We start from the raw sequence: 27072 nt of genomic DNA, 5'->3' as shown, positions 1-27072 counted from the left end.
GCCCCGGCTCCGTCATGCGTTTCCTTCGGCAGTCTCCGCCAGGGCAGATGATGAGGACACTGGGTGGAGGTTTAGAACAAGTATTTCCGGGGCTCCGTCTCCTAGTCCCGCTTTGGGCTGGTCCTCTAACTAAGTCCTCGGCCCGGATCCGCTTCTGATCTGTCCACCCATCCCCTTGGGCAAGCTGTGTAGTTGGTCCTGGGTTCCGATCCATCTTCCGGTCTTGCCAGTTCCCCCCTCCTCCTGTCGCATGAGCCAGGGTGCACCTTCAGTGATAACCCCCGGCTCAAGAGGAACATCAGAACCTTCGGTGCATGGGTGAGGGCTCTGGGTGTCTCCTCAGACCCAGGCTGACGGGATGTTTCCAAAGACAGCCATGAGCTCCGAGACGAAAGCAAAGGAAAGGCTACGGGAGCTTCAGCCCGGGTACGATAATGGCGGCGGGGGACAGTGGTCGTGTTTGGGTCTCTTGGTTTCCACAGTAGGTGGGGAGAAAGGCAGATGGTCCAGATGTGTCCCTGGCTAGCACAGCTGGACTGCTGGCGGGGGCCTCCCATCTCTCGGAGGAGCCCGGCACCCCGAGGCCGTAAACCAAGAAGGCTGAGGTGAGGCGTGTTTGCAGAATGCTAAGATGCTGTACTCTACCACCTGGAAAAGGAGACATACTTCTGGCATTTAAAAATTACATATTTCACATGAAAACAATAGCAACAACAGAATTTGTGTCCAGCTGGTTTTACACACCTAGCTCTTTGGGGGTACCCCAGTCTGAGGTAGAGCAGGGAATCTCTTTGGAAGGGACTGTCAAGAAGAATGTGGGGTGAGGGGTCCGTGGTGGTCTTCCATGAGAGGCTTGGAATCTCGGGGAGACAAGAAAGGAGAAGGGAGAAGGGCTCTGTCAGGAGCCTACAGGTTCGACGTGCACCCAGCTGTGGGAGTCCTGGTAGGAATAGGCAATGGCCACCTACCTCAAGGTCTCCCAATAGCACTGAACTCTCTTACCCAATGCGGTCTCTAAGACCCAGGGCAGCTCCTGACGGAGGCCGGAGCCTCCTCCGCCCCAGCCTGGTCCTTTCTTAGTCTGGTAGAAACAGTTCTGAGCCTTCTGGTATATTCCCAGACAACAGGGAGGAACCCCCCCCCCCCCCTTCAGAATGGAAATTCGACTTTTTCTCTTGCGAACGCAGAGATAATCCCATCTATTCGAGAAGTGGGGACGGGGAAAGCAGCGAGGAGATGGAGTTTCCTATAGGTTTTGGCCCAGCGGTTTTCAAATCGAGAATGAAAGGCACAGGGGGTTGATGCTGTTTCTCGGAGAGGAAGAGAGGAATGGCAGTTTCCAAGGAGCGTCACCTCAAAGGACTGAAACCACGAGGGGCCCCCGCGCCTTGAAAATTGGGATGGCGTTTCCCCCGATCAAGTTCATCCTAAGCGGGAACAGACTCTCCTCACGGAATGGAAAGGAATTTTCCTCCGCAGCTCACCCACGTCCAGCCTCACTCAACCCGGGGAATTCGGAGGCCATTTCCTAAGCCCTCTGTTTGATGCACATTATCGGGAAGTGTGGAGGATTGTCCCCAGCGCGTGTTTGGAAGGCCAGAGGAAAAGCAAGGAGGCGAAAGAGAAAACCAAGAAGATGCGGGTGCCTGCCAAGGCGGCCATAGTTTTTCTTGAGCAAGATATCAAGACGGGGCTCCATTTCAGAGGGAATGTGTAATACATACCCTAAGCAAGGTAAGGGGGGAAGAAAGGACATATATTTCCAAATGGCGACTCCTACGAAGAGGAAGCTCTAGTCCGTGCGAGCCTGAAGTCTTATACTTGTTGGGTGAAAATGGGATTTTCCAATTCACCAAAAAAAAAAAAAAGTACATATTATACATAATGCACATACATTTTCCCTCCATATATCACAACCAAATATTAAAATCTTTCCTTGGGTCCAGTGCATGTGTACAATGTTTTGCAAATGCCCTAGATAAAAAGTCACCTCAGGGGTGTCATGCGGTGTCAGTCCTCATCTTGCCAGGACAATGGCTTTGGGTAAGAGGATAAAGGCGTCCTTCTTAATCTCCCCACCGCCTGCCTTGCATCTGACCCCACAGGGCCCCCCCCCCCCACGGCCAGCTCTGGGGGTGGGGGTGGGGAGGGGAGAACGGAGCCCAAGTACTTCTTGGGAAATGCTCTTATCTAGGATTAATAATCAGTTAATAGCCTAAAACAAAAGTGTGTCAGCATGATTCTGATAGGACCATGAATAACTCAGAGACTAACCTTTAGTACGAGTGTTAGACCATTTCTTCCAGACTGTTGCTATCTGGTGAGCATCTTGAGATTTTACTCAAATTCCTATCAGTTGCGAATTTGACAGGCCTGAAATCTGTCCCATGACCTCAATCACTAATAAAAAATATTAAACAGAATAAGCCCTTCCACAGAACTCTCTGCCAAGCTTCTGGAAACACTAGATTTTATTTCTACACAAATCAATACTCAGGCATTTAATTTTGCCTGCATCAAACTTTAAATTCTCTCTCATATTAGTCTACAAGTTTCTGTAGAAAAGCCAAATACCTTGCATAAATCCACACAAAATTGAGTAGGGATTAAAAATAATCCTCGCATTTGGGTCAAAAACTTTAATACAGTTTTGAAAATAGCAACAAACTTGTTCACCGGAGAGCAATAGGGGGATGCCTAGAGTCAGACCATGTCTAGCCAGGCATTGGGGGTTTCGCGCCTCTCATCCTAGCTACTCTGAGATCTGAGGATCGTGGTTCAAAGCTAGCCTGGGCAGGAAAGTTCGGTGAGACTTTTCTCTCCAATAAACTACCAAAAAGCTGGAAGTGGCGCTGTGGTTCAAATGGTAGAGCACCAGCCTGGAGCAAAGGAAGCTCAAGGACAGTGCTCAGACCCTGAATTCAAGTCGCAGTGCAAGCACACACACGCACGCGTATACACACACGCACGTGTATACACTAACACACCACACAGAACTTATGTCTTAGGTAGAATGGAAGTAGGGATTGACAGGACAGAAAGCACTGAACGGTTCTCAGTAGCCTTGCGTTCTCAGCATGTGAAGGACTCTCCTGTCAAAGACAGGATGCCACTGTCAACAATAAGGTGACAAACTGATGTTTCCGCAGAGGTTGGGTGTGCAGTTAACGGTTAACGGAGGTGGGGCGGCCTCACTCTTAGTTCCTTTCCTTTGATACAGAAATGAACACAGGAAATACTGCCTTTGAACTCTCAGATTCACTGTCACAGGGCAGAATCAGTAGCCTATGACAAATTACCCCTGAACCCAGTCCGGAGGTGGGGTGCCCTTGGATTAAAGGTCACCTCTTTATGCCAGCTAATGGTTGGCAGGAGCAGTACAGCGAGACTCTCTCAATATTGCTGCATCTCCTAGCTTTTCCAAAACAAACCAGAGAATCTAGATTTTTATTGTTGTTGTTGTTTGTCTTTGATTGTCTTGATTTTAAAATTCAGGCCCCAGGAGTCAAATTTCCTTTTCTTAAAAAAAATATTCATCAAGCCAGGCACTGGTGGCTCACGCCTGTCATCCTAGCTACTCGGGAGGCTGAGATCTGAGGATCACGGTTCACAGCCAGCCCGGGCAGGAAAGTCTGTGAGACTCATACCTCCATTGAACCACCAGAAAATCAGAAGTGGAGCTGTGGCTCAAAGTGGCAGAGTGCTAGCCTTGAGCAGAAGAGCTCAGTGACAGCGTCCAGACCCAGGACCGACCAAAAAAAAAAAACAACACAAACCCTAAACTAAACTAAAATCTCATCAGTCATAGTGAAGGCACGGGAGGAAGGAATTATTTCCTCACTCCCAACCCTGCCCAGCCTTCCCTTGAGATCACCAAATCGGGGTGAGGGTCCTCATGCTGACCACATTGGAATTAGTCTTGAGCTTGGTGGTTTGACTGACCTCTATGTCTTTTAAAAGCATCTATGGTCCCCCATAAGGCATTCTCGGGGGGGGGGGTTCCCAGCATGGAAATCAACGGCTGGAGGGCTCTCGAGAGCCTCTATTCAGAGGCGGCATAGAGGACTCTAGCTTTGCCAGAGCGTTGCCACCCGGAGAGGAGAAGCGGCTGGGAGGAAGTCCCTGGCTGATGAAACAGTAGGCACAAAAGAGGAGAGGGAGGAAAGAGAACGCGGGAGGAGGAAGGCAGCCGGGAGAAGACCGGAGTGGAAGGAGAGGGCTTAGGGCAGTAAATCCCAGCGTCGCAAACAGGATGCATGCAGTCATGTTTACAATGTAAAGGGAATCTGGAATATTTTGGGAGCGCATGCGCCTTCTTTTCGGGCTGGGAGTCGCCACTTCACATACAGACGTTATGTAACGGGCTCCCACAGCGATTGTAACTGCCCTTCCTGGAAGTCCTTTCTGATTTGAGGCAAAAATGTGCTCTGGGGACGCGTTGGTGGTACCTGCCTCTAATACACCATAGGCTAGGAATCTGGAGCTTCAAATTTAAAAGAACAAGCAAAACCAACAACACAGTTTAAATAGAAAATTGGGGCGTTGGTTTGGTACCGGGGGAAATTTCCATTGGAAAGCCACAAGGTGGGTCATATGGCTTAGACGTGGCTGCCTAGCTAAGCTGATTTCACGCTCTGGGATGTTGATGTCATAGTTCCAGAAACCCGAGCCCAGCTCTGAGCAGGGGGGGTCTCACGGATCGATCGGGACTGGTTGGGTGGATGTGGTTGAAGACCAGCTGGGTTTAAAGTCCACACTAACCATTCACACAACTGGTTGGTTGATGAATGATTTCAATATTCTATCAATGATTCTGGCAACAGAGACCCATATCCCATTCCTAGGGTATCAGTTAGAATAAGGCTCTGCTGTCACATAGATACCTTATGCTTGCGGAAGCCTTTTACAGGCATCTACCTCTAGGTCCTCATTAAGTACCCATTCATTCATTCATTCATTCATTCATAGATAGAATCCCACTCACAATATACAACTATGCCAGTTGTAGCTGATCAGGACAGAGTAGTAAATTGAACTTGAAGCTTCTATCAAGCCAGCAGGGGCCATGCTTTTATTCCCATTGAAATGCACTTATTACTTAAATCACTTTTATGACAGAAGTAGAGCAGTAATAGGCTCTCTCCCTTAGAGATGAAGGCAATGCAGAAGAAGAAAGAGCAAAATGCCGAGAGTCACTCTGTTCGATTTATTAGGGTATAAAGATGAAATAGGACCGACCTATAAACACCTGAGAGGGAGGATTTATAAACAAATGGCCTAAATATGATACACTCACGTGAATGACAGCAGATCAAACCTGACCACTTAACTATAATTTTGGGGAAAAAATAAGCCATTTGTGATAAACATGGGGGTCACATAGCCAATTTGAATGCAGCACCTCTAGAGAAAACGGATGAACCTGCCATATAATACAATAGCACGATACAACTGAAATCAGATGAAACCTTAGTACGATACGGTCCTAGAATCACAGGAAAATGCCAGAGTGGCGGGCTAGATTTCATGTGTGTCCTTCACAGGAGGATTTACTGGGTACCTCTCTTTTCTGAACCGAGAAAACTTGCTATTCACATGCGGAGAACAGAGGAATGGCGAAATGATTTTTTTCCCCCTTTTTCCTTTCAACACTGCCTTGCCATTTCTGGCAATGAGGAAAAAAAAATATGATATATTTGAAAAGCCTTGGGACAGGAGAATTGATAAGAGTTCCCAACTTCTTTCTCATAAACAACCGCTGTTTTTAAAGCTATTAGCATGGGAGCTGGGCATTCAAAGACAGTTCATTTATCATGCAATAGCAGGCCTGTGTGTCAGGCCTTACAGTCAGGCTCTGAAAAATGGGCTTTGAATTTACCCTCTACTGCCAAACAGCAGTTCCTTCCCAAAGATTTCATCCAGTCCCCCCAGCATTATAAACCCCAGGAAGGCCGAGTCCACGTACAACCTGCAGCAAGCCTGCCGTGTAAATTCATTACAAAGCCCAAGTAATGCGAACAGATTATATTCTCCAGGCTAAGTGAGAGCTTCTAATTTGGATTAAAATTTGTGACTTCATATTGATTTGGCCTCTTGGTGTCTGTGATCTTCTCTCTCTCTCTTTTTTTTTTTCCTCCCTTAGAAAAGAATTCAGAATGAATCATCTTAAATGAAAGATGGTTTTCTGGGTTATTCAGAATGAGAACTCGGGCTTCAGTGAATCAGAAATAAAATATGCCTCAGGGTGAAGAATTCTTAATCCAGAGTTCCTGAAACTCCGGACAAAACCGATTGTTGCCTTTTTTGTTGCGATGTAGCTCTTCATTTTTTCTTTCCCAGACGGAGGAGAGAGCCATAACCGTCCTTAGCCTTTAAGTTTAGGGTCTCCCACGGAAATTTAGCAGCCAGGGTTTTAGATCACCTTGTGGCTAACGGCGAGTCTGTCCAGCTTTAGGAACCCCACTTCACAAGAGGTCCGAGTAATGACTCCTTGCTCCTCCTCCCGGAGATCCCGGATACACGGCCGTGAGCTCGGCTCCAGCTGACGGGCACGCCACTGGTGTCAGCAGAGCGAATGAGAAGGAAACGCCGTCAGTCCCTCCTCCCGTCAGACACTAAGGGACACTCTACGGAACCCACGCCACGCATCGTGACAGAGGCACAACAGACAGAGCGCTCAGCAGCAGGAGTCCCATCCGTCAAGGGGGAAAAGCAAAGCATCGGCAGAAGCCAACCCTGCACAGTAGGAAAAGAGCCCTTTGTATTTAGGATGTATGGGTCCGCGCTGGTAGGATTTGGGGGTGGGGTGGGGGGGGGAGGGTTGGCAAATGCTGTAAAATTTCGAGTCCCTCCCCCTCTTGGCCATTGGAAAACCAAAGAAAAAACAGCACCTTTCGCGTGACGGGCGCAGACAAACACCCACTCCCACGCTCTTGCTTGCTCTCCTATGCGGTCCCGCTACGGGAAAGACTGCTTTCATCCTGTGATCTTTGGGTTCCCTTGGGGTCCCAATGGCAGTAGTGTCCTGTGTTGAATTCATGCTGAGGACGATCCGCTTCCTCCGTGGCTTTGCTATAGGAAGCAAATCAAACCACCCTTGCGGCAGGAGCACGGTCACCTCCCTTCCCATCCGAGGTTCCCGCGTGTTCTCCGCGTCCCCCCCTTGTGTACTAAGTGCACACACTCCATCACCTGACAGGAACAACCCACGTGCTGGTGCGTGCCCCCCCCGCCTCACGCCCACGAGCTGGAGGGAGATGGGGCCCCCCTCGTGGAGCTTACACCCCAGAAGGAACCCGAGGGCATCCGAACAGAGCCAAGGGACAAGCAAGGGGAACCGCCCCACAGGCCTCCATCGATCCCCACCATCAGCACGTCACGATTGGCCCGTGGAATACCGACCAACGCTTCTCCCAAGGCCTTGAACAGTATTTGCCCCCCCCCCCTTCTTCCTGAGATCGGTTCCCTCATTTACACTTAATTCTAACCCGAGGAAGACCCGTCGCGGATGATGAAGGAGCGATAAGCTCGCCTACCTGAAAATACGTTCCGTTCTGAGTTGAAAATGATATTTACCTGAATTTAGAAGCTGGGCCACGAGTTCTCTTCTTCAAACACGCAAGTCTCTGTTCGCTGGCTACTATTAGGGTTGATGAGGAAAGCGTTCGCATGCAAAGTGGGTCGCCTTTGTTGGAAGCCATCTGCCTTGTTTCTCTGGATGCTTTGAAGATTTTCTCTTTATGTGATATACTCATATATATATATATATATATATATACTCATTTTTCTGTGTCGCGCTGTCTCAAACATCTTATAACTGTTTCCTTTCTGTACTCCACTGGTGAATCCCCAGTGAATTCATGAGTCACAGTCTTATCAAATAACCTCTTTAAAATGAAAAAAAAAAACACACAAAAAACCAGTTTCTAAAAGTCCTAAAAATGCAATGTATTTTGATGTGGATTCGTCTTGTTCCATCTAGCCTTGGCTATAATATGATCTTTTGATTTGACTTTTTAATACTGTGAAATTATTATCTACCATCTCTTCCAATATTGCCATACCTATTTTTTGTCTTTTAAAAATTATTATTATCTTTAAGTAGTTGTACAAAGGAGGTGCCATTTAACAAAGCAGTTTATGAATGTAATATAGCTTGATCACCATTTTTTGTTTCTCTTTCAAATTTTACTGATTTATAGATTTTTTCCCATGCTATCATGTCTATCTCTTAACTGGTCTCATATGTGTGTGTGTGTGTGTGTGTGTGTGTGTGTGTGTGTGTGTGTATTTTATTACCTAAGCTGCATTTGGTCATTTGCTAATTTCACCTTCTGCTCTGCTGGTTGCTGTGTAATATGACATGCATGTCATCCATTTACATTTTAATATCAATATTTTCATTTTTATTCTGAAAGCTCTATATTCCTATTGGCTTGATTCTAATTTTCTCCGTTCCTCCATTTGTCTCTTCTGATATCCGTAATATACCAGATGTTATAATCTTTCTCAGACTTTTGCAGCTATTAGTTGGGTTCCTTGAGGTATTCCTTTCTCCTGTCTGCTTTTGTCTTGCTTATCTCTTGCGTTTCCTTCAGGCTGGAGGTATTTCCTTTGGTAGCCTTTTCCTCTTTCTGTGAGCTCATTTTCAGGAAGGAGTGTTTGACTTTTCCTGTGGGATTTTCACATACCTAGGTGTGAAAGTATCACTTTAGAACTGTTTGGGTGTGTCTGGGTTAGGAGTGGGACTGTGTCTTGGAAAGTCATTTCAATTGTCCGGGTCACTTAAGTTAATTTATTAGCTTGCATTTCCTTTGTGGGGAACAACTGCCCGGGCCAGGAGTTTTGAGTTATTGAATTCTAGATAGATGGTTGAGAGGCCTTCCTCTTTCTTAAGGGTGGCAGAAAGTCTATGTGACTGAAAAAGCACTTGGAAACTCCAGGCTAAAGTCAAGGAACTTTGCTTGAGTTGTATTATCATGAGTAAAATCTGGACTCTGATTTTCACATGGAAATGGGATTCCAACTCCAAAGTCTTCCCACCTATATTATCATGAAATAGAATAGCTCCTGTTTTAGGTGCCTGTTGCACTTATCCCTTACTGCTTGGTCCTAAAAAGAGATTTCATGCCATTGGCTACAGGGATGGGGATTTGATTTTGAGCTGGCCAATCACCATGCTTAATACCCCTGGAGTACAATGTGATTCCCACAGGGGTAACTCCTGGCAAAAACAGTGTCAATGCAAATATTGGGGAAATGGCTGCTATTTTGAACTAAAAATTATAGAGGTTGAGAGATACCATTGGCCACTTTTTCCTACTTCACAGTACTAGGAAAAGTGAGACTAACAAGGAACATTCGGGCCAAGAGAGAAAGAGAAACTAGGCCCACACTCCAATATGGGCCGCCATATTGGAATCGTCTCGTTTAGCATCTCCAGAGTCAGCCCAACTCGGTCAGGCAAACGAATTCCTCTGCTTAAGCTACTTCGCATCTGACGCGCACACCAGTCCAAGTATACCGGCACTGAGAGAAGAAACCAGCAATATGGATTCATTGTATTTATTTATGTTTGGTAAGCTAGGCTGTCCTGTAGGACACAACCAAGCCAAGTTCTCAGTCATGGTGCCAAACGCCAGGGAAGCAGCGAGGAAGGGAACCTGAGAGGCATGGAGGATGAAGCAGAAGTCAACGCCTGGTCGTCGGACCTGGGACATGAGAGCTTGGGGGGTTGGGGGGGGAACAGGAAACAGGAGTTAGGGATAAAGAAGGAGGAAACCATCCAAAGAAAGATAGCAGCCGGCGGCAGGGGTGTAGAAAGCCATGTCAGCGTGGGTTTCCCATCCTTGCTATGGGGTCGCCACCTGCCGTCTAAGAAAGGAAATCAGCAGGGAAGACTTGACTGCCTGGGGCGGGGGGGGGGGGGGGGAAGCCATCTTGAAGCAGAAAGATCCAGAACTCACTCCTCGGTTTAGTTATGGACCACACCAGCAACTAGACGGGCGTCCTACCAAACGAGCCGATGATCAGCTTCCCAGGACGACATCAAAGCAGAGGAGTCCCTGGAACCTTGTTTTTCAAGGAGACGGATCCCCTGCTTTCCTAACCAGCAGGCCTTTCCCCGTAGGTGCAAGAGATGAAGCGAGGGACCCTGGGTTCCAGGACAAGTCGGTGGGACGTCGGGCTTTGAAAAAGAAACGACTCACTCATGCCGTGAGTTATCCGAGAACCTTCCAGACCACGGGCTGCGTGTCGTGGGAGATGGAGGGACGTCTAACTTGCCTTCCAGGAGCTCGCAGTCTTCTTAGAGGCGATGTTAGCAGGGGCGAGAATGGAGTCCCCTCACCGGCAGGTGCTGTTCTGTCGACTTGCTTATTCATTCATTACTTCGTGGGAGGCGTGGGGCTCTCATGCGAAGGGCGGGCGGGCGTGCCGTCGCTCCCTCCCCTCCAGTGGACTGCGCCGGATCCCCCCAGCAGCGTTGGCTCCGCGGGGGCTTGCAGGCGGGCGCCTTCCACGTACCGATCGGCACCCGGGAGCCAGCCGTGCGGCGAGGTACCCACTGCAGCTCACTACGGGCATCTGCGCTTGGGCTCTCCGTGGAATAACTTTACAAGAAGATGTTTGGGTGTGACGCGTGGCAACGGTGCTGTGTCACGGATAAACAGCCCTACAAAGCCCCAAAGCCTTCCTTCTGCCCTTCCGCTGTGGGGAATCGAGTTCAGACTTCCGTCTTGTGGAATCTGCATTTAATTGGCCATTACTAACTACGTTAATGTTGTTGTTTTTTCATTGGGTATAAGGAGTTTATTCTATTCCCCCAACTTACATTATAAACGGAAAGAGAGTATAAACATCACCAAATACCACAATCGTCTTGAATTCGTATGCCTAATATTTATAGGTAAACGGCCTGTATTATGTATGCTATATGTATAATTTGTCTATAAGTAACCCAAAAGGTCTACGTTCTCACTATTCTATTTGATATGTACATAACAGAATTTATAATCAATATGTGACATGCATAATCGGATAACATTTAATATAGACCAAGAGATAATACAATTTTATACTCAGAAACATTCGGCAGTGGTTTTAATGAAACTAGATCTTACAATGTGTTGCATTTTCAACTACTACTTGCCAAATACAATGATTACTATTTGTTAAGTATAGATGGTATGTACTATGCTGAGTTTTAAAAAAAAAAATCTGATTTGGAAATATATTGTGAACATCTTTTTGTGTCAAGGCATTTTATCCTATCTACCATTAAAGGACTAGCTGGGGTCTAGCACATCAAAGGTACCCCGGGCTCTATTACCCAGCAGATCAAAGGTACCCCGGGCTCTATTACCCAGCAGATCAAAGGTACCCAGGGCTCTATTACCCAGCAGGCACTGCGGCACAACTCCCGGCTCCAATCTGTGAACACATTTGCACGTCGACACGTGTACACACACCCTAAGTTTCTCCTCCGGATGAGTTTCCCGAGGTCAAACTGCTAGATCTAATGGCGCCACGCGTCAGAACTCTTCGTAACGATTGCTAAAAAGTTGCCGCGTTTTCTCTTTAGCCGGCAATACGTAAGAGGACTCTCACTCTCCAAACTTCCACTCACTGTGAGTGTGATCACGTTTTGAGTTCTCTCATTATCAGTGAAGTTGATCGTATGCAGTGGCGTTCTGGGCCATTGCTGTTTCTTTCCTCTATGGTTGATTCATCTCCTCTGCCCATTTCCTGTGATGCTTTTGCTATTGATCTTTGCCGATCGGAGTAGCAGCAGTAGTTAACACTGAACAGTGTAGTGCGTACTCTGAGCCAGGCCCTGGTTTAGGTGTTTCATGTGCAGTCTTGTCCAAAAAGCTACTTACTATGACTCCTGTTTTCCAACAGAAGCAGTAGAAGACAGAGGTTAAGAACTTAGCCAAGGTAACAGAGCTAATACAGGTGCTATATGGTGGAGATTCACAACTCCTTATGAATGTTATGAGATGTATATTATTATGCAGACAATGAACTTATCAACTTGTGTATTGAAATGCTCTTCCTAGTTTACTACTGTTTGCCATTTAACTGTACTATTTTTTTCCTGCTAGACTGGCCTAACTGCATTGCCATTCCCTATGCTTTCTTTTATCTGTTCTGTTTTGAATAGCGTGCTCATCTGAAGAATATTTAAACACGTGCGATTCACATACATTAAAACATTCAGAAGGATATTACACGGAGAAATAAATCATTTATAGTTTTCATTTATCCGACTCTTAACAATATACACATGCCTCCATTTCTGCATTTATTAGCTCCAGCATTTATTTATCTTGTATCTTACTGTGAGAGACGTAGAATTTTAGTTAACGTGTTCCTTCCTTTTCATCTCCTCACTTCTATTTAACATGAATAATATCACTTTTGGTGGTAAGTGCTTTGTAAGTTTCAGTAATATCCTCCAACCTCTGTTTCTGATCAATGTCCGGCAGTATGTCTTACCTAAGCGGTTGGTTCCTAATGGAGGAAAATCCCATGTAAAAATGGTTACTCTCTATATTCTTTGGGTCGCAAAGTGCCATATTTATGGAGGCGTGCTCCACAAAGAGCAGATCTATCTCTAGTCATTTTAATGAAACCAGAGCAAGTAGAACTCAAGTTGCGGGTATAAATTATAATAGGTATGTTTCTAAAGCACAGACTACCTGGATATAGAGTTACAGAGCCTTTCGAACTGTATTGCTGTACTTATGGCTCAGAACAAATTTGTCAAGTATCTTAAAAAAAAAAAAACACAAAACAGGGTTAGAGGGCACAAGAGAGAGAAATGCAGGGGTTGACCATGATGAAAACACACTGCATTCATGTCTGGAAGTATCACCATCAAACACCTCTGAATGACGGACACACGCTTATACTTTTGAAAAGGAAGACAAGACAGTGTAGAGCCATAGGACATCACTGTCTTGGTCACGTGGGACTATCGGGGTTTGTTTCTATCCATAATCTACTTTTCCTCTATGGTGGCAAGAGTGGCTGAGCCCCAATCTTGCCTGTCCCGGTCTCCGCTAACACGTGTCTGAGAAGGCAAGGCGGCTGCGGCCTGACCCAGGCCCCTCCCTCTGCCCGCACGGAACCCTACCCACCCTTCCAAGGTTCAGGGTGGGAAGGGTGGGGTGGCTTCTCGCTCTATTCTCCCGAGGACAGAGTCACAGACAGCTACCTGGCGGCCAGAAGATACGGGGAAGACTGAATGAGGAGAGGAAGAGCACTGCGCTCCTCACTTCTATTCCCGCTGCTCCTTGAAACCCGCGAACGCGGATTCTCTTTACGCGCCTCCCCCGTCCCCCCGGCCCTGCCTTCGGGTGGGCCTGGTCACATCCGAGTTCCCTAGTGGTTATTTACCCCGACACTAGATTCCCTGGGTTTCTCACGCAGGCCTCTCTCTAACCTGCCGTGGCTGCCTCTCCCATGAGTGAAGGCCCTTGATCAGGTTCAAAGCGCATCTCTCCTGATGCCTGGGTGGTCTTTTGCCACCCTTCAAAGCCCGTGACCCACGCTTTAGACACGCAAAGCGACCACACAGGAGTCCTTCCTTCACGAGCAGGGACCAGTAGGTGCCGGGCGTGCCATTTCCAGACGCCCGAGAAAACCATCTGGGCTGCTGCATCGTTTCAAGCTGCAGGGAGGTGATTATAGCGCCCCCTCATCTGATGCTGTGCACCACAGCCGTAGCCATCCAAGTTAATCAGCGGTTAAGGGTCCGAGATCAAATCCGGAGGTCAGCAGCTACGAAGCTGTATAATTCATAGTTTGCTTTCTGGGCTAGCAAAGAAAAGCTGCTTTCTTTGCAGAGGTAGCTAAGTAGGAGAGGACAGTATTAACACAAGGCTGTTAAGAATGTGAAGATGCTAGAACGACTGAGTTCAGAAGCTGGGAGGGGAGCTCCTTCCCACAGGGGCGTGCTACCGACACGGCCAGGGCCACGGTCATCGGTGACTTTGTAATACAGCGGCCCCCACCGTGTCGCTTCTGACATTGCACTGGCTCATGGTCCCCCGGCAGGTGTCCAGCATGTCATCGAAAACCAAGGTGGGGCCCGGGACGCAGCGAAAGCCACCGAGGTGCCACCAAACGCCGCCGAGGCAGGACTCGTTAAGTACAGAGAGTGAGCGCGTGAAGAAGAACCGACGGGAACCCCTGAAGGGCTCGGGGTTGCGTGCGTCTCCCCGACATGGAGCGGAGATGCGGAGAAGGCCCTCGGGGCGTGGAGTCCGGTGTGGGGGGGCACGGGCCCAGTTGGGGGGTGTACTTACTACGTGAGGACGATGGCTACGGCGTCGTTGAGCACGCTCTCCCCAAACAGCAGCGTGTACAGGTCGGGGTCCACGTGCAGCTCGTGGAAAATGGCCAGCACCGTCACTGGAAGACAGACACCCCCGTGGCGAGTTAGTGGGACGCGGGATTTTCCTTGATTATGGTCTTTGTTTTGTTGTTGTTCTTCTGCTGGCCCTGGGGCTTGAACTCAGAGCCCGGGCTCCGTCTCCAAGCCTCTTTGTGCTCTGCATGGTTAATTGTACGTCAGAGTCTCACGGACTTTCTTGCCCAGGCTGGCTTTGAACCGCGATCCTCAGATCTCAGCCTCCTGAGTAGCTAGGATTGTATCGCCTTGAGCATCAGTGTCTGGCTTCATTATTATTCTTAAATACTTAAAAAAAAAATGCATTGCAAAGGTAATGCACAGAGGGGTTACAGTTACATAGGTAAGGTCATGAGTACATTTCTTTTTGAACAGAATCTACTGCAGGGACCTAAAAACAAAAACAGCCATTGAAAGAAAACAAACAAACAAGAGGACTATCATGATCGTGTATGACAACCGACTAAATCCCATCTCTTTTCAGCCAGGCCTAGGATCCTGTCAGCATTTCTCTGAATGCCTGCCTTCAATCGAAGCACATGAAAACGGTCTCTCAGCGTGCGTAGCTGTTAGCACGCATTAGAGGGGGGTAGGAGGGAGTCACAAACACGTTTGCTAATCTCTTCCTCCTTGCGAGTGTCAAGACCCTACCTCTAACCAAAGCACAACGGTTGCAACTGGGGTTTAGGTGAACAGAATTTTTTTTTGGGGGGGGGGCGGTGGTGGAGGGGGAGCCAGACTCTTGCGCAATAGAAGTCAAGCTATTTCTCAGTAAAAACAAAACAAAACAACAATGCAGAAGCCCCGAAGCTCTCTCCTATTCCTGCACCAGTGTGGGTGCCGTTAGTCCCTGCAGCTGTTTATTTGCCTGTGTGATACTGGAGGGAGGGCTTCCGTGGCTGGAGTAAGGTGCGTCAGGCAGCCAGCCGGGGACCCGAGAAACAACGCCACGTGGGGAATCAGCCCCAGCTCACACGCCGTGCCCAAGACCCCGGGCCCCTTCCCGGGAGAGAAGCACCCGGGACGGCGGTAGGCGGCGCACAGAGCTCGGCTCCCGTCTTGCGAGGGTGGATCAGGCCAACCTACACCCAAGGCCAGGTGCAAGTGGTCCATGGGGTCCGTGAGGAGGAGGAGGAGGAGGAGGAGAGGAGACGTGGGCAGCTACCGCCACACTCCGGTTTCTGTGAAGGAAAGGGGCCTTTACCCACTGCCTTTATCACCCGTTAGTCCACGCGTCTTTCCATGCAGGCTCCAATGCTTCACTGGAGACTTGCAATTCCTTTTCCTTTCCTGATAGCGTAGCCATAGAAAGTTCTACTTTGCCTTTCAAGTGAGTCATGGGGGGGGGGGGGGCGGGTATAAGTGCAGGTGATCTTATGCTCGGATAGATGAGCGCACACACACACACACACACACACACACACACACACACACACACACACACCCTTTCCTCTAGAATAGCCCAGGAGTGTGGCTATCCAGTGAGTGAGAAATGCCACTGAATCACTGGAGAGCTCTGGGAAGGTATTGGCTTTTGTAGAACAAAAGATATGATATCCATAAGCAAAAAAAAAAAAAAAAAGCCATTGGAGTCTTCTGAGGAGTTACAAAGGATTCTGATAGCAAAAGGCCCGAGAACCACTTTCCTGGGGTACTGGTTGCATATATTGAATTGACTTACTCCTTGCCCACCGAGAACGGTAATGGATAAGCACGATCTTTAAGAGAAATAGGAAAATAGTCCCCGAAATGACTTTCTGAACACGGAATGTTTGTACTGGATTCCTGTTGAGAAAGGCTTCCTAAATGGTAATATCTCTCTCCCCCCCCCTCCACCCCCTACTCCCCCACCCACCCCCGCCAAGAAATAGACAACTAGTCCTTTCGGCATACACACAGAGAGATTCTTCATCACTGCCGAGTGAGGACACATTATTTTTTTTTCACATTACCTTTGCCAGCACAGTTGTACTCCCATTTCTGTCCCTGACATTTTTTTTTTTATTTGTGTAAGTCCACGTGTGAAAGGTAAACGCTTCGAGGGAAGGCAGTTTCTTTGACACGTGGGTGTGTCCACAAAGCACTGGCAACCACGCAACCTTTCCCGATTTCAATCACAGCCGCAAGGTGTTTGGGAATAATCGACTTCCTTCTTGGCTTAATGCAGGGGTGGGGGGGGGGGCAAAAGAGAGGTGAGGGGGATATTGATCAAGACGCACTGTGCTTGTATACCGGTTTGTTGATTCATCACCACTCTGCACAGCTGCTTACAGGTAATAAAAATATAATTTTTAAAAGAAAGCCCTAGGGACTCACAGAGAGTAGAAAAGGCAATTAGAAGGTCGTGAGGTTTATCATTAAGAAGTCTACGGCACATGGGCGAGAACGAGAAGTCCCAGACGATAAATCAAGGTAGGGAACAGTCTCGAGGTCTTACACCTGCGAACCGTGGATTGAAAATGGCCGGCCCTTTTGCAAACGCTTTGGGGAAAAAAAATGTCCCCAAAGTCCCTACGGCGTGAATATTCTAAATTTAACATTAGCAGAGACCATACACGTGTCACGGAAGCCCAGTTTTCTCGCCGATGGGGTCGAATGAGCCGTGGTGGGGTTGAACGGGGGGAATCTGCCGCCTCCCCGCTTTCCGAGAGGAGCTGGCTCGCGCGGCCGGCCGTTCACAGGGTCTGGCCTCGAGATCGTCCCTTAAGCACCGGGATTTGAAAACATGAAAATGGCCGTCGAGTGTTTACCTACAAGACCATAGCGCGCGCGAAAATGAAAGCCGAGTGGACCCAGAGAGCCGCCCGGGGTAGGACGGGGGCGTGGAAATCCACACTGGAAGGTAAACACGCACACGCGCGCACGCACACACACACACACACACACACACGAGCTCATTACAGGTAACAGGTGTAAGGAGAGAACGAAGGAAAAGAGCGGCCGTGATCGTGGCCCACCATAAGGAGATTCGCAAGCACACGGTTCTCTTTCCATTGGGGAAATACGAACCCAACGCCCAGTACCCTCCTCCCCTCCCAATCTGCCCACGTGACAGCCCCCCCACCCCCACCCCGGGCCCAAGCTGCCTGCCCACGGATCCCGGGAAGATGGCAGCGCCCCGTCTCCTTACAACAGGAAAGGGGGACCGACGACTCGACCCACGTGGACGGCTCGCCTTCAGATCCGTGAGGGGAGAAGCGTGCGCCATCATAAACCATTGTGTTTGCGGTAGGTTTACTACCGCGGCCCTGGGGGGGGGGATACCCTGGGCCCCCCCTTTAGCCACGGCGGGCAAGCTGGGCACCCAGACATTGGACTCCGCAGCACATGAGTGCCCCAGTGCGCCCGTACTTTAAGAACGGACCCCAACCGCCCGCGTGTCTGCCCCCCGGGAATGGATGTGTCACAGACGTGCCGTCTGTGAACAACCAGCATCCGTAAACCCATCTCTCCGCCTGCCTCTGGCATCGCGGTTGAGCCTGAAGCTTCCCTTCGCTTGCTTTGTTTGGCTTCTTTTGAAGTTGTGATCGATCTCATTTGCAATGGAGAGTTCTGGAGAGCAGCGTGCAAGAGTGCAACTGCACTTTGCGGCTCAGCGCTTTACAAGGTCACCCGAGGAGACGGAAAGACCCTGCGTGACATCGGACCCCGTCCCGTCTAGCCCGTCGGTCCTCTCCGGGAATCCTTTCCTGACTGCAAAATAATGTCGAGAGCGAAAAAGCCCAGTTACCCGACTCGAAACCGGACTCGTTAGCAACAATCCCCCAAGTAGACATAGCCTGCCAACACTGCTGCTTTCCGGTCTGCTTAGAGAACAAGTCGATGATACATGGGTTTGCCAAGGCCCTGGTAGTTTCTGACACGCAATGGACAATGAATTCTGTTTCTTGATGAATGGGTGAGCGTGTGATTCCCGGGAGATCACACACCGTGGCGTTAACGCGAGAATCGGGGGCTCCTGCCCCCTTTCCCATTCTCCCCACCCACCAGCCTGGCAGTACTTCTTGGGGAAAGCTACCTGTTCAATTTTCATCTCAAACAGTGCCTGGACAACAAGATATTCCTTTTTTTTTTTTTTTTTTCCCCAGTCCTAGGCCTTGGACTCAGGGCCTGAGCACTGTCCCTGGCTTCTTCCCGCTCAAGGCTAGCACTCCGCCACTTGAGCCACAGCGCCACCTCTGTCCATTTTCTATATATGTGGTGCTGGGGAATCGAACCCAGGTCTTCATGTACACGAGGTGAGCGCTCTTGCCACTAGGCCATGTTCCCAGCCCCGAGATATTCCTTATCTGTAGCACCCATGGGGCTTTGAGGAGCAAGAAGAACCAACCCCAGCCGGTCTCTTTCAGGGTTCTGCAAGTACTAACCCCGTACTTACAGAGCGAATGCCTCCCTACATTTGATTCCCATGTTCCCATGATGCTGACCCTCGCCAGCTTCCCAGTCGGGAAGGGCGTATGCGCAGGAATGTCTAAATCCAGTTTGCTCCCGGCACACTGTTTTCTTTGGCACACAAGTGGATTGTGTGGGCCGGCCGTCGACCTTCAAAAGACGCCTGCCCTGCAGGTGTGTCTTTGAGCGTGGCAGAGAATGAACGGCTTTCATTTACACCGAGCCCGGCAGGGACGGGGGGGGGGGGGGAGATGTCCACCACAGCTGTTTCCCAGATGCCCAGTGAATTGCTTCAAACGCTTTGCTTTTGCTTGTTCCAGTGCGCAGACCACCTGGAGTCTTGCTTTATGCGGCCATCGGCTTCGGCTCTGTTCTGTGGGGTGACTTCCCCCCCCCCCCCCCGGCCACGCTGCTCACCCTTCTGTCCCAAGGACGCGAACGTGGACTCCCCACGTCCAAGCCGCCCGTGCCGAGTGGAAAGCCGTGATGCCAATGGGAATCTCCAGCCCGTGGGGCGCCCCCCTCCCCCCAGAAATTTCCACTGACGAAACAAGGATCCCCATGTTTCCTTCCACAGGAGGAGTGAGCGAAGGGTCGCACACTGAGATGCTGACACACTCAGAGGCTTCCACGGCGTCATTCCTGCAGATTCCGCACCCGAGATCTTTCCCTGTGTCCCGGGTCCTGTGGACGGAGCCCCGGCGCGGTGGCGCGGTGGCGGTGTGATTTCCAGAGCTGCAAAGCAGCCGCTGGAGTGGGCAGATCGGGTGTTGAGCAAAGTCATCCCTGAGGAGAGCGATTGGCTGTGGTGACCGATGCATTTGGGGATCTATTTGCGCAAACAAATGCAGGCGGAGGCTTCTCGTCTCCTGCCAGCGAGAGGCTTTGAGTGGCTTTGACACATGGGCTCGTGGCCGGTCATTTTCTGGATGGGTGGAGGGAGGACACTCAGGAGTCAGAGTTGGCTGAGAGTTAGCGAAAAGTCACTGAGATATTTTGAGCACGTAGAGTTAGTTTCACACACAAAAAACCACCCAGTTCTCCAAACCTACGGAAATTGAAACCCAGCTTTCCTATCTGTCTTCTATCGACTCGCTGTGCAAACTCAAGTCAATCTCTTTTTTGGTTTTGTTTTTTGTTGCCAGTCCTGGGCCTTGGACTCAGGGCCTGAGCACTGTCCCTGGCTTCTTTTTGCTCAAGGCTAGCACTCTGCCACTTGAGCCACAGCGCCGCCTCTGGCCGTTTTCTGTATATGTGGTGCTGGGGAATCGAACCCAGGGCTTCGTGTACACGAGGCGAGCACTCTACCACTAGGCCATATTCCCAGCCCTCAAGTCAATCTTAAAAATCCCTCTGCACCTCAATCACTTTGCCTCCGTAGAGGAGGGGGCCTTCTCGAGCTAAGAAAGCGACGGCAAAACCCAGGGAAACTTGGCTTGTGGAAGCTGAGTTCTTCGAAAGAGATACGCAATGTACACCCAGGCGGGCATTTTTATTTGCTCAGGGATCGAATCTGGGTTTCTACGATGGGTGTTTGGTTTACAGAGTTAAGTTTATACAGAGGCTTTTTACAGTGGCAGCGTGTTTAACGCAGAACCAGACAGACAGAGGAAGCAGTCGAGTGCTGTCAAACGACACTGTTAGAAACACCAATGGCTTGGGTGTACACGGCGGCCTGGCTGGGGTCTCTACAGGCCTGCCGGTTCCTGGGGGGCGTGCCTGGGTCTTCTTCTCACTTCCTCTGCGGTGGGGAACCCCCATCCCCCACTCCCGCTTGTGAGCCAAGGAAAGCACGCGCGACTTTCTCCCGTTTCTCACAGAGCGAGGCAAATATTAGACACGGAAGTCACCCAAGTTCCTATGACTGAGCAAATAATCCAGGAACATGAGCTTCAGACGTCTTGAATGGATGGCCATAAAATCATTCCTGTGCCTTCTATACTGCTCAGTAGACAGTGAATGAATCTTGTCTTTGATCGTCAACCCTGGGAGGGAAGGCATTGCTTTGTCAATTAATTCCACCCCCCTCCCCCCGGCGCATTTTGCCTGTGAATGAAAAGTTACCCAATTTTCTCCTAAATCCTTCCACGGGGTGTTGTCAACACCGTATCCGTGATGAGACACCGCAAACCTAATGTCCTCTGAAACTCTGACATACAGAAAGAGGCAGAAAGAGCCAGAAGGCGAAGAAGAACCATCGTTTTTTGTTTTTGTTTTTTTTTTGCTTGATTTTTCAAAAGTAGACAAGATCCAAGCTAAAGAAACAAATACAGACCGCCAGCAAACCCCGAAACACAACCCTAGGCAGACGGCGGGGTCAGAACCGGAGGAAAGCAAAACGGAAGCGCTCCGGGGTACGCCGGTGTGAGTCATCGTTTCTCCCTATCATTTTTTTTTTTTAAATTTAAACTGAGGAGTTCAGTAACACACGGAAAAAGAAGGAAAGAGGGAGCCCAATTAAGTCCCCCTTTCCCGAAGAGGCCCTGCCTCGAGCCCGGCCTTTCACGATAGGTTCTCGGGTCTGTTCATCAACCATCTTCCTCAAAGCTAAGCTCGGTGCAAATCACAGAGAGGGATGCGGCCAAAGGCGCCGTTTCATTGCGAAGAATTTAATTAAAAATATTTTTATACACATGACCAATCACCATTATTCACGCAGATGTTCCCTCTCGCCTCTTGGGAAACGCTCCCCGACTCCGTGTGAGAATCCACGGGCGACAGGAGCAGCACCGGGAGTGATCGTTAATACCTATTTTTATCGAAACAGCAGCGCGGCTCGCACATCAACCCGGTTCGGCTGTTACCATAGTAACCCCCCGAAGAAAGGGGCTCCGGATCATCAGTGCCATCAAAGGTGAGACGGTTCACATGCCTTGGCAGTCAACTTCACAGAACAAAAAGGGGGGGGGCTCCTTTGCGGTCGCGGTTCTTCCTCCCCCCCCCCCCCGCCCGCGATTTAAAGGCTACCTGGGAACGGAACGGGGGCTTGCCAACGGGGCGTCTGGACGTGCCTTTCCTTTGGGGGAGACGGGTGTACCTCCCCGTGCTCGTAGAAGAGATGAAAACCCACGGCTGCCGTCTCCCCAAGGGCTCAGGCCACGGAGGACGGTCACCATCTTGCTTTTCTTCCTGAGTTGGAGAACGGATTCCATTGGAGAAACCCCACATGTTGGGGAGCCCCGCGGAGGAGAGGGCAACTTCACACACACACACACACACGCACGCACACACACACACACACGCACACACGCACACACACACGGAGAGGGTCGACCTGCAGGTGGATGGAGACAGGCCCACGGTGAAGAAGCAGACCACCTCCCTAATGAGAGACGCGGCGGAACTGGTCTGAAGTGGGGGTGAAGGGCCAGCCCGCACACGGTTTGGGGGGGGCCTGGAGTGGGAAGACGAGAGAGCGGGCAGCGCTGAATTATCCTGCCCCCCCCCCCCCCCCGGGGCTGCGACGGGGGAGCCCACCCTCGCGGTGTGACCGCGCTGTGTGTGCAGCTAGGACCACGGGCATGGCGGCGTGCGACCCGGCCATGCACGGCCGACGGCGGAGCACAGACGACACGGCACGGGCACACACGCGGCACGGGGCCACCCGCTGCCCGCGCCTCCCGCACGCAGGGCACGGCGGGGGGCGGACCGGCCAGGAAGGAACTGGGAGAGCGCGAGCGCTTCCTCCAGGCCGCTGGGGAAGCGGAGGAGGAGACGCCTGGCAGCCCGGGGCTGGAGACGCAGGGGCCGCAGGAAGCCGGGGCAGAAGAACTCACGGGGGGAGTGGGGGTGCGTTGATTTCAAGATGTGGGGCAGTTTAGGGATCACTGCATCTGATGGCGGTTGGGGGTGGGGTGGAAGGAGCTGCCGGTACGTGTGGTTTTGACAGCGTCGGGCGTGCGCCTGGTTCGTCCTCCAGGACAGCTCCAAGGTCACCTCCACCCCTGACGGCTGGGACAACCGTCGGCCCCAGAGCCAGAGCGCCCCCTGGCGGTGATCCCAGGCAGTGCAGATGGCCCCCTTCATTATTATTACTTTATTATAATGTTTAATTATACTTAAGTACTCGAACATTCAGCATGGCATTTTGTAAGTACAACATCTCACTCATTGCCCCCTTCCAACGCCCAACTACCCCTTCCCTTACTTTCTTCCTCCCCCTCCTCCTCCTCCCCCTCCTCCTCCTCCTCCCCCTCCTCCTCCCCCTCCTCCTCCCCCTCCTCCCCTTCCTCCTCCCCCTCCTCCTCCTCCCCTCCTCCCCCTCCTCCTCCTCCTTCTCCTTCTCCCCCTCCTCCTCCCCCTCCTCCTCCCCCTCCTCCCCTTCCTCCTCCCCCTCCTCCTCCTCCCCTCCTCCCCCTCCTCCTCCTCCTTCTCCTTCTCCCCCTCCTCCTCCTCCTCCTCCCCCTCCTCCTCCTCCTTCTCCTCCTCCCCTCCTCCTCCTCCTCCTCCCTCTCCTCTTTTTCCTTCCTTTTGCCAGTCCTAAGGCTTGAACTCAGGGCCTGAGCACTGTCCCTGGCTTCTTTGTGCTCAAGGCTAGCACACTTGAGCCACAGGAACACTTCCAGCTTTTTCTATATATGTGGTGCTGAGGAATGGAACCCAGGGTTTCATGCATGCTAGGTGAGCACTCGACCACTAGGCCACCTTCCCAGCCTTCCCCTTTCCCCCCCTTAATCTTGTAATAATACACCTTGAATTCTTGACTGTGTTCTCCCCGTCTTCTCCTCTTCATTCATCTACCCCTTCCCCTTGGGCCCCGTCCCCCCCCCGCCCCGCCCCCCCCAAGGAGCCGCTTCTAGTGTTTAGTTTGTTGGGCTTTGACTTGACCTTTCTAAGGAATGGCACTGTGTGTGTTTCTGAAGGAAGCTCTATTACACCTCCGCACGCGCTAGAGAAGCAGGGCTTCTGAAGTCTCCATTGTCTTAGGAGAGAAGGCACCTAGGCGGGATTTATCTCTGCTATAATTATCCTAACAAATAAAATGGGACGCCCCGGGAAGCATCTTCCTATCATTTATGTAGTTATTTCAGCCGACAAGGGTCAGTACTGAGCTTATTTCCCTATCCATCATTCACCCCCTTGACTCAGAAAAGCAAATATATCACTCATTGGTTTTCACGTCCATTCCGTCTCCGACTGAGCACCGGTCAGCATGAATAGACATTCTTGAAAAGCGGGTGGGGGCCTGGATCCAAGTCTGAGCCTCCTGAATGGGAATGGTGGAGGTCAGAGCCAGTAAGCTAGATCCCCACAAACTCCGCTAACGGGGTCTCAGGTATGTTTGCCTTGGAAAACCACTGGCATAGAAAGGGAAGGGATCTTAGCCCCCATCGCGCTCCTAGAAATAGATGAGAAGAGCAGGGCGTCGTCGGGTGTCCAGCTTGGATTTTCCCCACAAGACTTGAGCTAGATCTCAGGCCTCAACTCTCCAGAATAATAAAAAGAAAATAAATAAATAGCAGGGGCGCGGTTCACTTCATCAAGAGCCAGCTACATCAGGACTGTCACTTTGTATCCGTATTCCTCCTGGCTCCTAATTTCAGTAAATGAATTATCATCCATGCGTTTAATTTAGTCTCCAGACAGGATGATGCCACGGTGCGTTTCCTAAATTCAATTACCCTAAGCCGGGCGTCTTCTTGCGAAAGCCGGCACGCAGCGCTCGGGGCTCCATTAAGCCCTCTGGAAGCTTCTTGGCACGGCTGAGCCGCTGGGGGGTGGGGGGGGTGGGGGCGGGGGGGGGGCTCGGCGATTTCTGGTTTTGTTCTGTGCACAGCAAGCCCCAGGAGCTTCCTTTAAGGCCTTCTCGTTCCATTTCACCAGCGCGGTGTAAGGGAATGGCTTCGCTCCCTCACCGGTGGGGAATTCTGAAGCTCTCCCCCTTTCACACGGACGTGCTCACAGGGGCACAGGTGTGATGACGGTACACTCGCGCGTGTCTGCTGGCTGCGTGCCGGTGGACTTGCGGCTTTCCTCGTTGCATCGTCCCTCTTTCCGCCCCCCCCCCCCCCATCTCTTCTTGCTCTGGCTCTTCCTCACAGGTTGTTCTTTTCAAGGGTCCACACGGGGAGCGGAGCTAACGATGCAGGCGTAGATGCACAAGGTTAATGGCTGCGTTTAGAACTTCAAAGGACATTACAAATGTAGCTCTCTGCATCTTACCTGAACATAGTCTGCAACGCCTCCTGGAAAACTCACGCGTCGACTGGAAGAGCAACTGGATCCTTCTCGAGGACTTCATGATGGGGTATAGAGGATCCTACGATCTATCCTCTTGAAAACACATAGCAGGAAACACCCCATGCGCATGCACGTGCGCGCACACACACTTACTTGTATGAATTCCACTGCAGGGGTCAGAAAGGCTGATATAGCTTAGGTTATAATAGCTGCTTCCAGATTGCTTTCTAGAGATTTGAGTTTCCAGTAGAAATGGGGGAAGCGTCCACTTATATCCTGCATCTCCGCCCGCCATGACTGTTACTTGGTGTTCTAAGGGTTGCTAGGGGTAAGCCCCTGGACTGTCGTGGCATTGTACCTATTCATCACTTGCCACTCTATGCCAGTGGTTTCCTAACGTCAACATACCTGAGACCCATTAGCAGAGTTTGTGGGGGCGTAGATTACTGGGTCTGACGCCCACAGTTGTTTGTTCACTGTCACAAGTTGTCTCTTCATAGTCATTTTTTGTTACTTGATCCCAGATGACCATGTTAGAGCATTTCCTTGTGTATGAGAGGTAGCAACACCTCGCCATTTGCATTTAGAAGACTTTCCCCGATGTACCACCTCTCTATTGATTTTGTTCCTTAGGTCTTCTACCACTGAAAAGGTACATTCTGTTGTTACAGTCAAAGATGTCTACTGCTTATCTGGAGGCTTCTGGGTCTCCATTCTTTTTTTTAATTAAAAAATTGTTTCATATTCCTAATTTGTTAACACAGATTTATAATTTTGGTGTACAAAAATACCCTAGGATTTTATTATTTGGAAGCAATTTCCACGAGAAATTGCACATGATAAAAGCAAGGCACCAGCGTGCTCCGGACTCTTAATCAAACAAAGTAGGCATAAAGATTTTCTTTTTATGAAGCAATTTGGGAAATTTTAACCTGGCCGTATATTTGGTAACATTTAAGAACTATATTAGCTTTTTTTTTTATTGCTCCTGTAACAATTTATCACGAACTTTAGTGCCTTCAAGCAACCCAACTTTAATATTTTATCGCTCTGTAGGTAGCAAAACAAGATGAATCTCACTGGATAAAACTAAGGTAGGGCTCAAATCTTTTCTGGAGGCCAAGGATAAAACTGGCTTCCTTGTACATTTCAGCAAGTAGCAGACACCTTGGCCCAGGGTCCCTTCTTCTTGCTGCAAAGCCACTACTTCTGCGTCTCTGTTCTTTGGAACCTCCCACCACCTCTGCCTCCAATCACAGCCCACGAAGGTCTGTTTGCTCTACTTCATAAATATTTGCCTCATAGTACAGCACTTAATGAGCCCTTTGCACTCGGAGGTATCTCTAGGTTCTTCCTTAGATCTCATCGCTAAATGTGATGAGGGAAAGGGATCTATAAAAGACTATTCGTTTTACCTTGTTTAATTGAGGGACTGAGCCGATAATTCACATCAGCTAGCCTTTTAACTAACATTGATAAAAAGAAGAATCAATAGACTGTAGTTCACCGACTGGCTACACAGGTAGCCTCTGTTTACTCTTTTAGATAAATATTTATTTCTGATATGGAATTTACCCATTTTAAAAACAACACCAAATGCCCCAATACTCTTTGCAACGGGGCTAACACGACGTAAATGTCAGGTTTCTTGGGTTTGTGACAAGCTACATAAAACCACAGAGTAATGGGCATTTATCAACCGAGCAAGACTGAGATCGTCAGTCCTTAAGCGCTTGTTATTTACGTCCTGCTAAGGGAAGGGGCACAATTGAGACGTTCCGGTTGGTACTTATTGAATCTCCTTTTTCCCAAGCCAGAGTCTGTAGTATTTATGGCCTCGCTGACACATCCATGTATTTCCATCATGCAGCTACTGACTCCCTTTTCTCTCTGTTCTGCTTCGGAGGCATGGTGTAAACTAGTTTACCGGCTATTATGTACCGCACAGGAAAAATGAGACGGGGGAAGAAGAGATTCCAGAAACCGAATTTCAGACGTATTCGTTTCACCTCATAAAACGGAATGGCCTGTCTTCCACCGACGCAGCAGCACGGTGTGTCTGTGTGTAACTCACTCACTGGATT

At 49.9% G+C, this 27072-nt stretch overlaps 1 protein-coding gene across 1 annotated transcript in view; it reads right to left on the bottom strand.

The window, feature by feature from the left end:
- Positions 1–27072, bottom strand: part of Slc9a9 (solute carrier family 9 member A9) — a 167017-nt gene that overhangs the window by 76396 nt on the left and 63549 nt on the right. Inside the window, 1 exon segment of the mRNA XM_048334749.1 lies at positions 14313–14418. Coding sequence (XP_048190706.1) covers positions 14313–14418 — 106 coding nt within the window.

This window comes from Perognathus longimembris, chromosome 26 (genome assembly GCF_023159225.1).
Source record: "Perognathus longimembris pacificus isolate PPM17 chromosome 26, ASM2315922v1, whole genome shotgun sequence".
NCBI classification, from domain to species: Eukaryota; Metazoa; Chordata; class Mammalia; order Rodentia; family Heteromyidae; genus Perognathus; species Perognathus longimembris.
The sequence above is the reverse complement of the archived record's forward strand: the minus strand, read 5'-3'. Positions and strand labels throughout refer to the sequence as shown.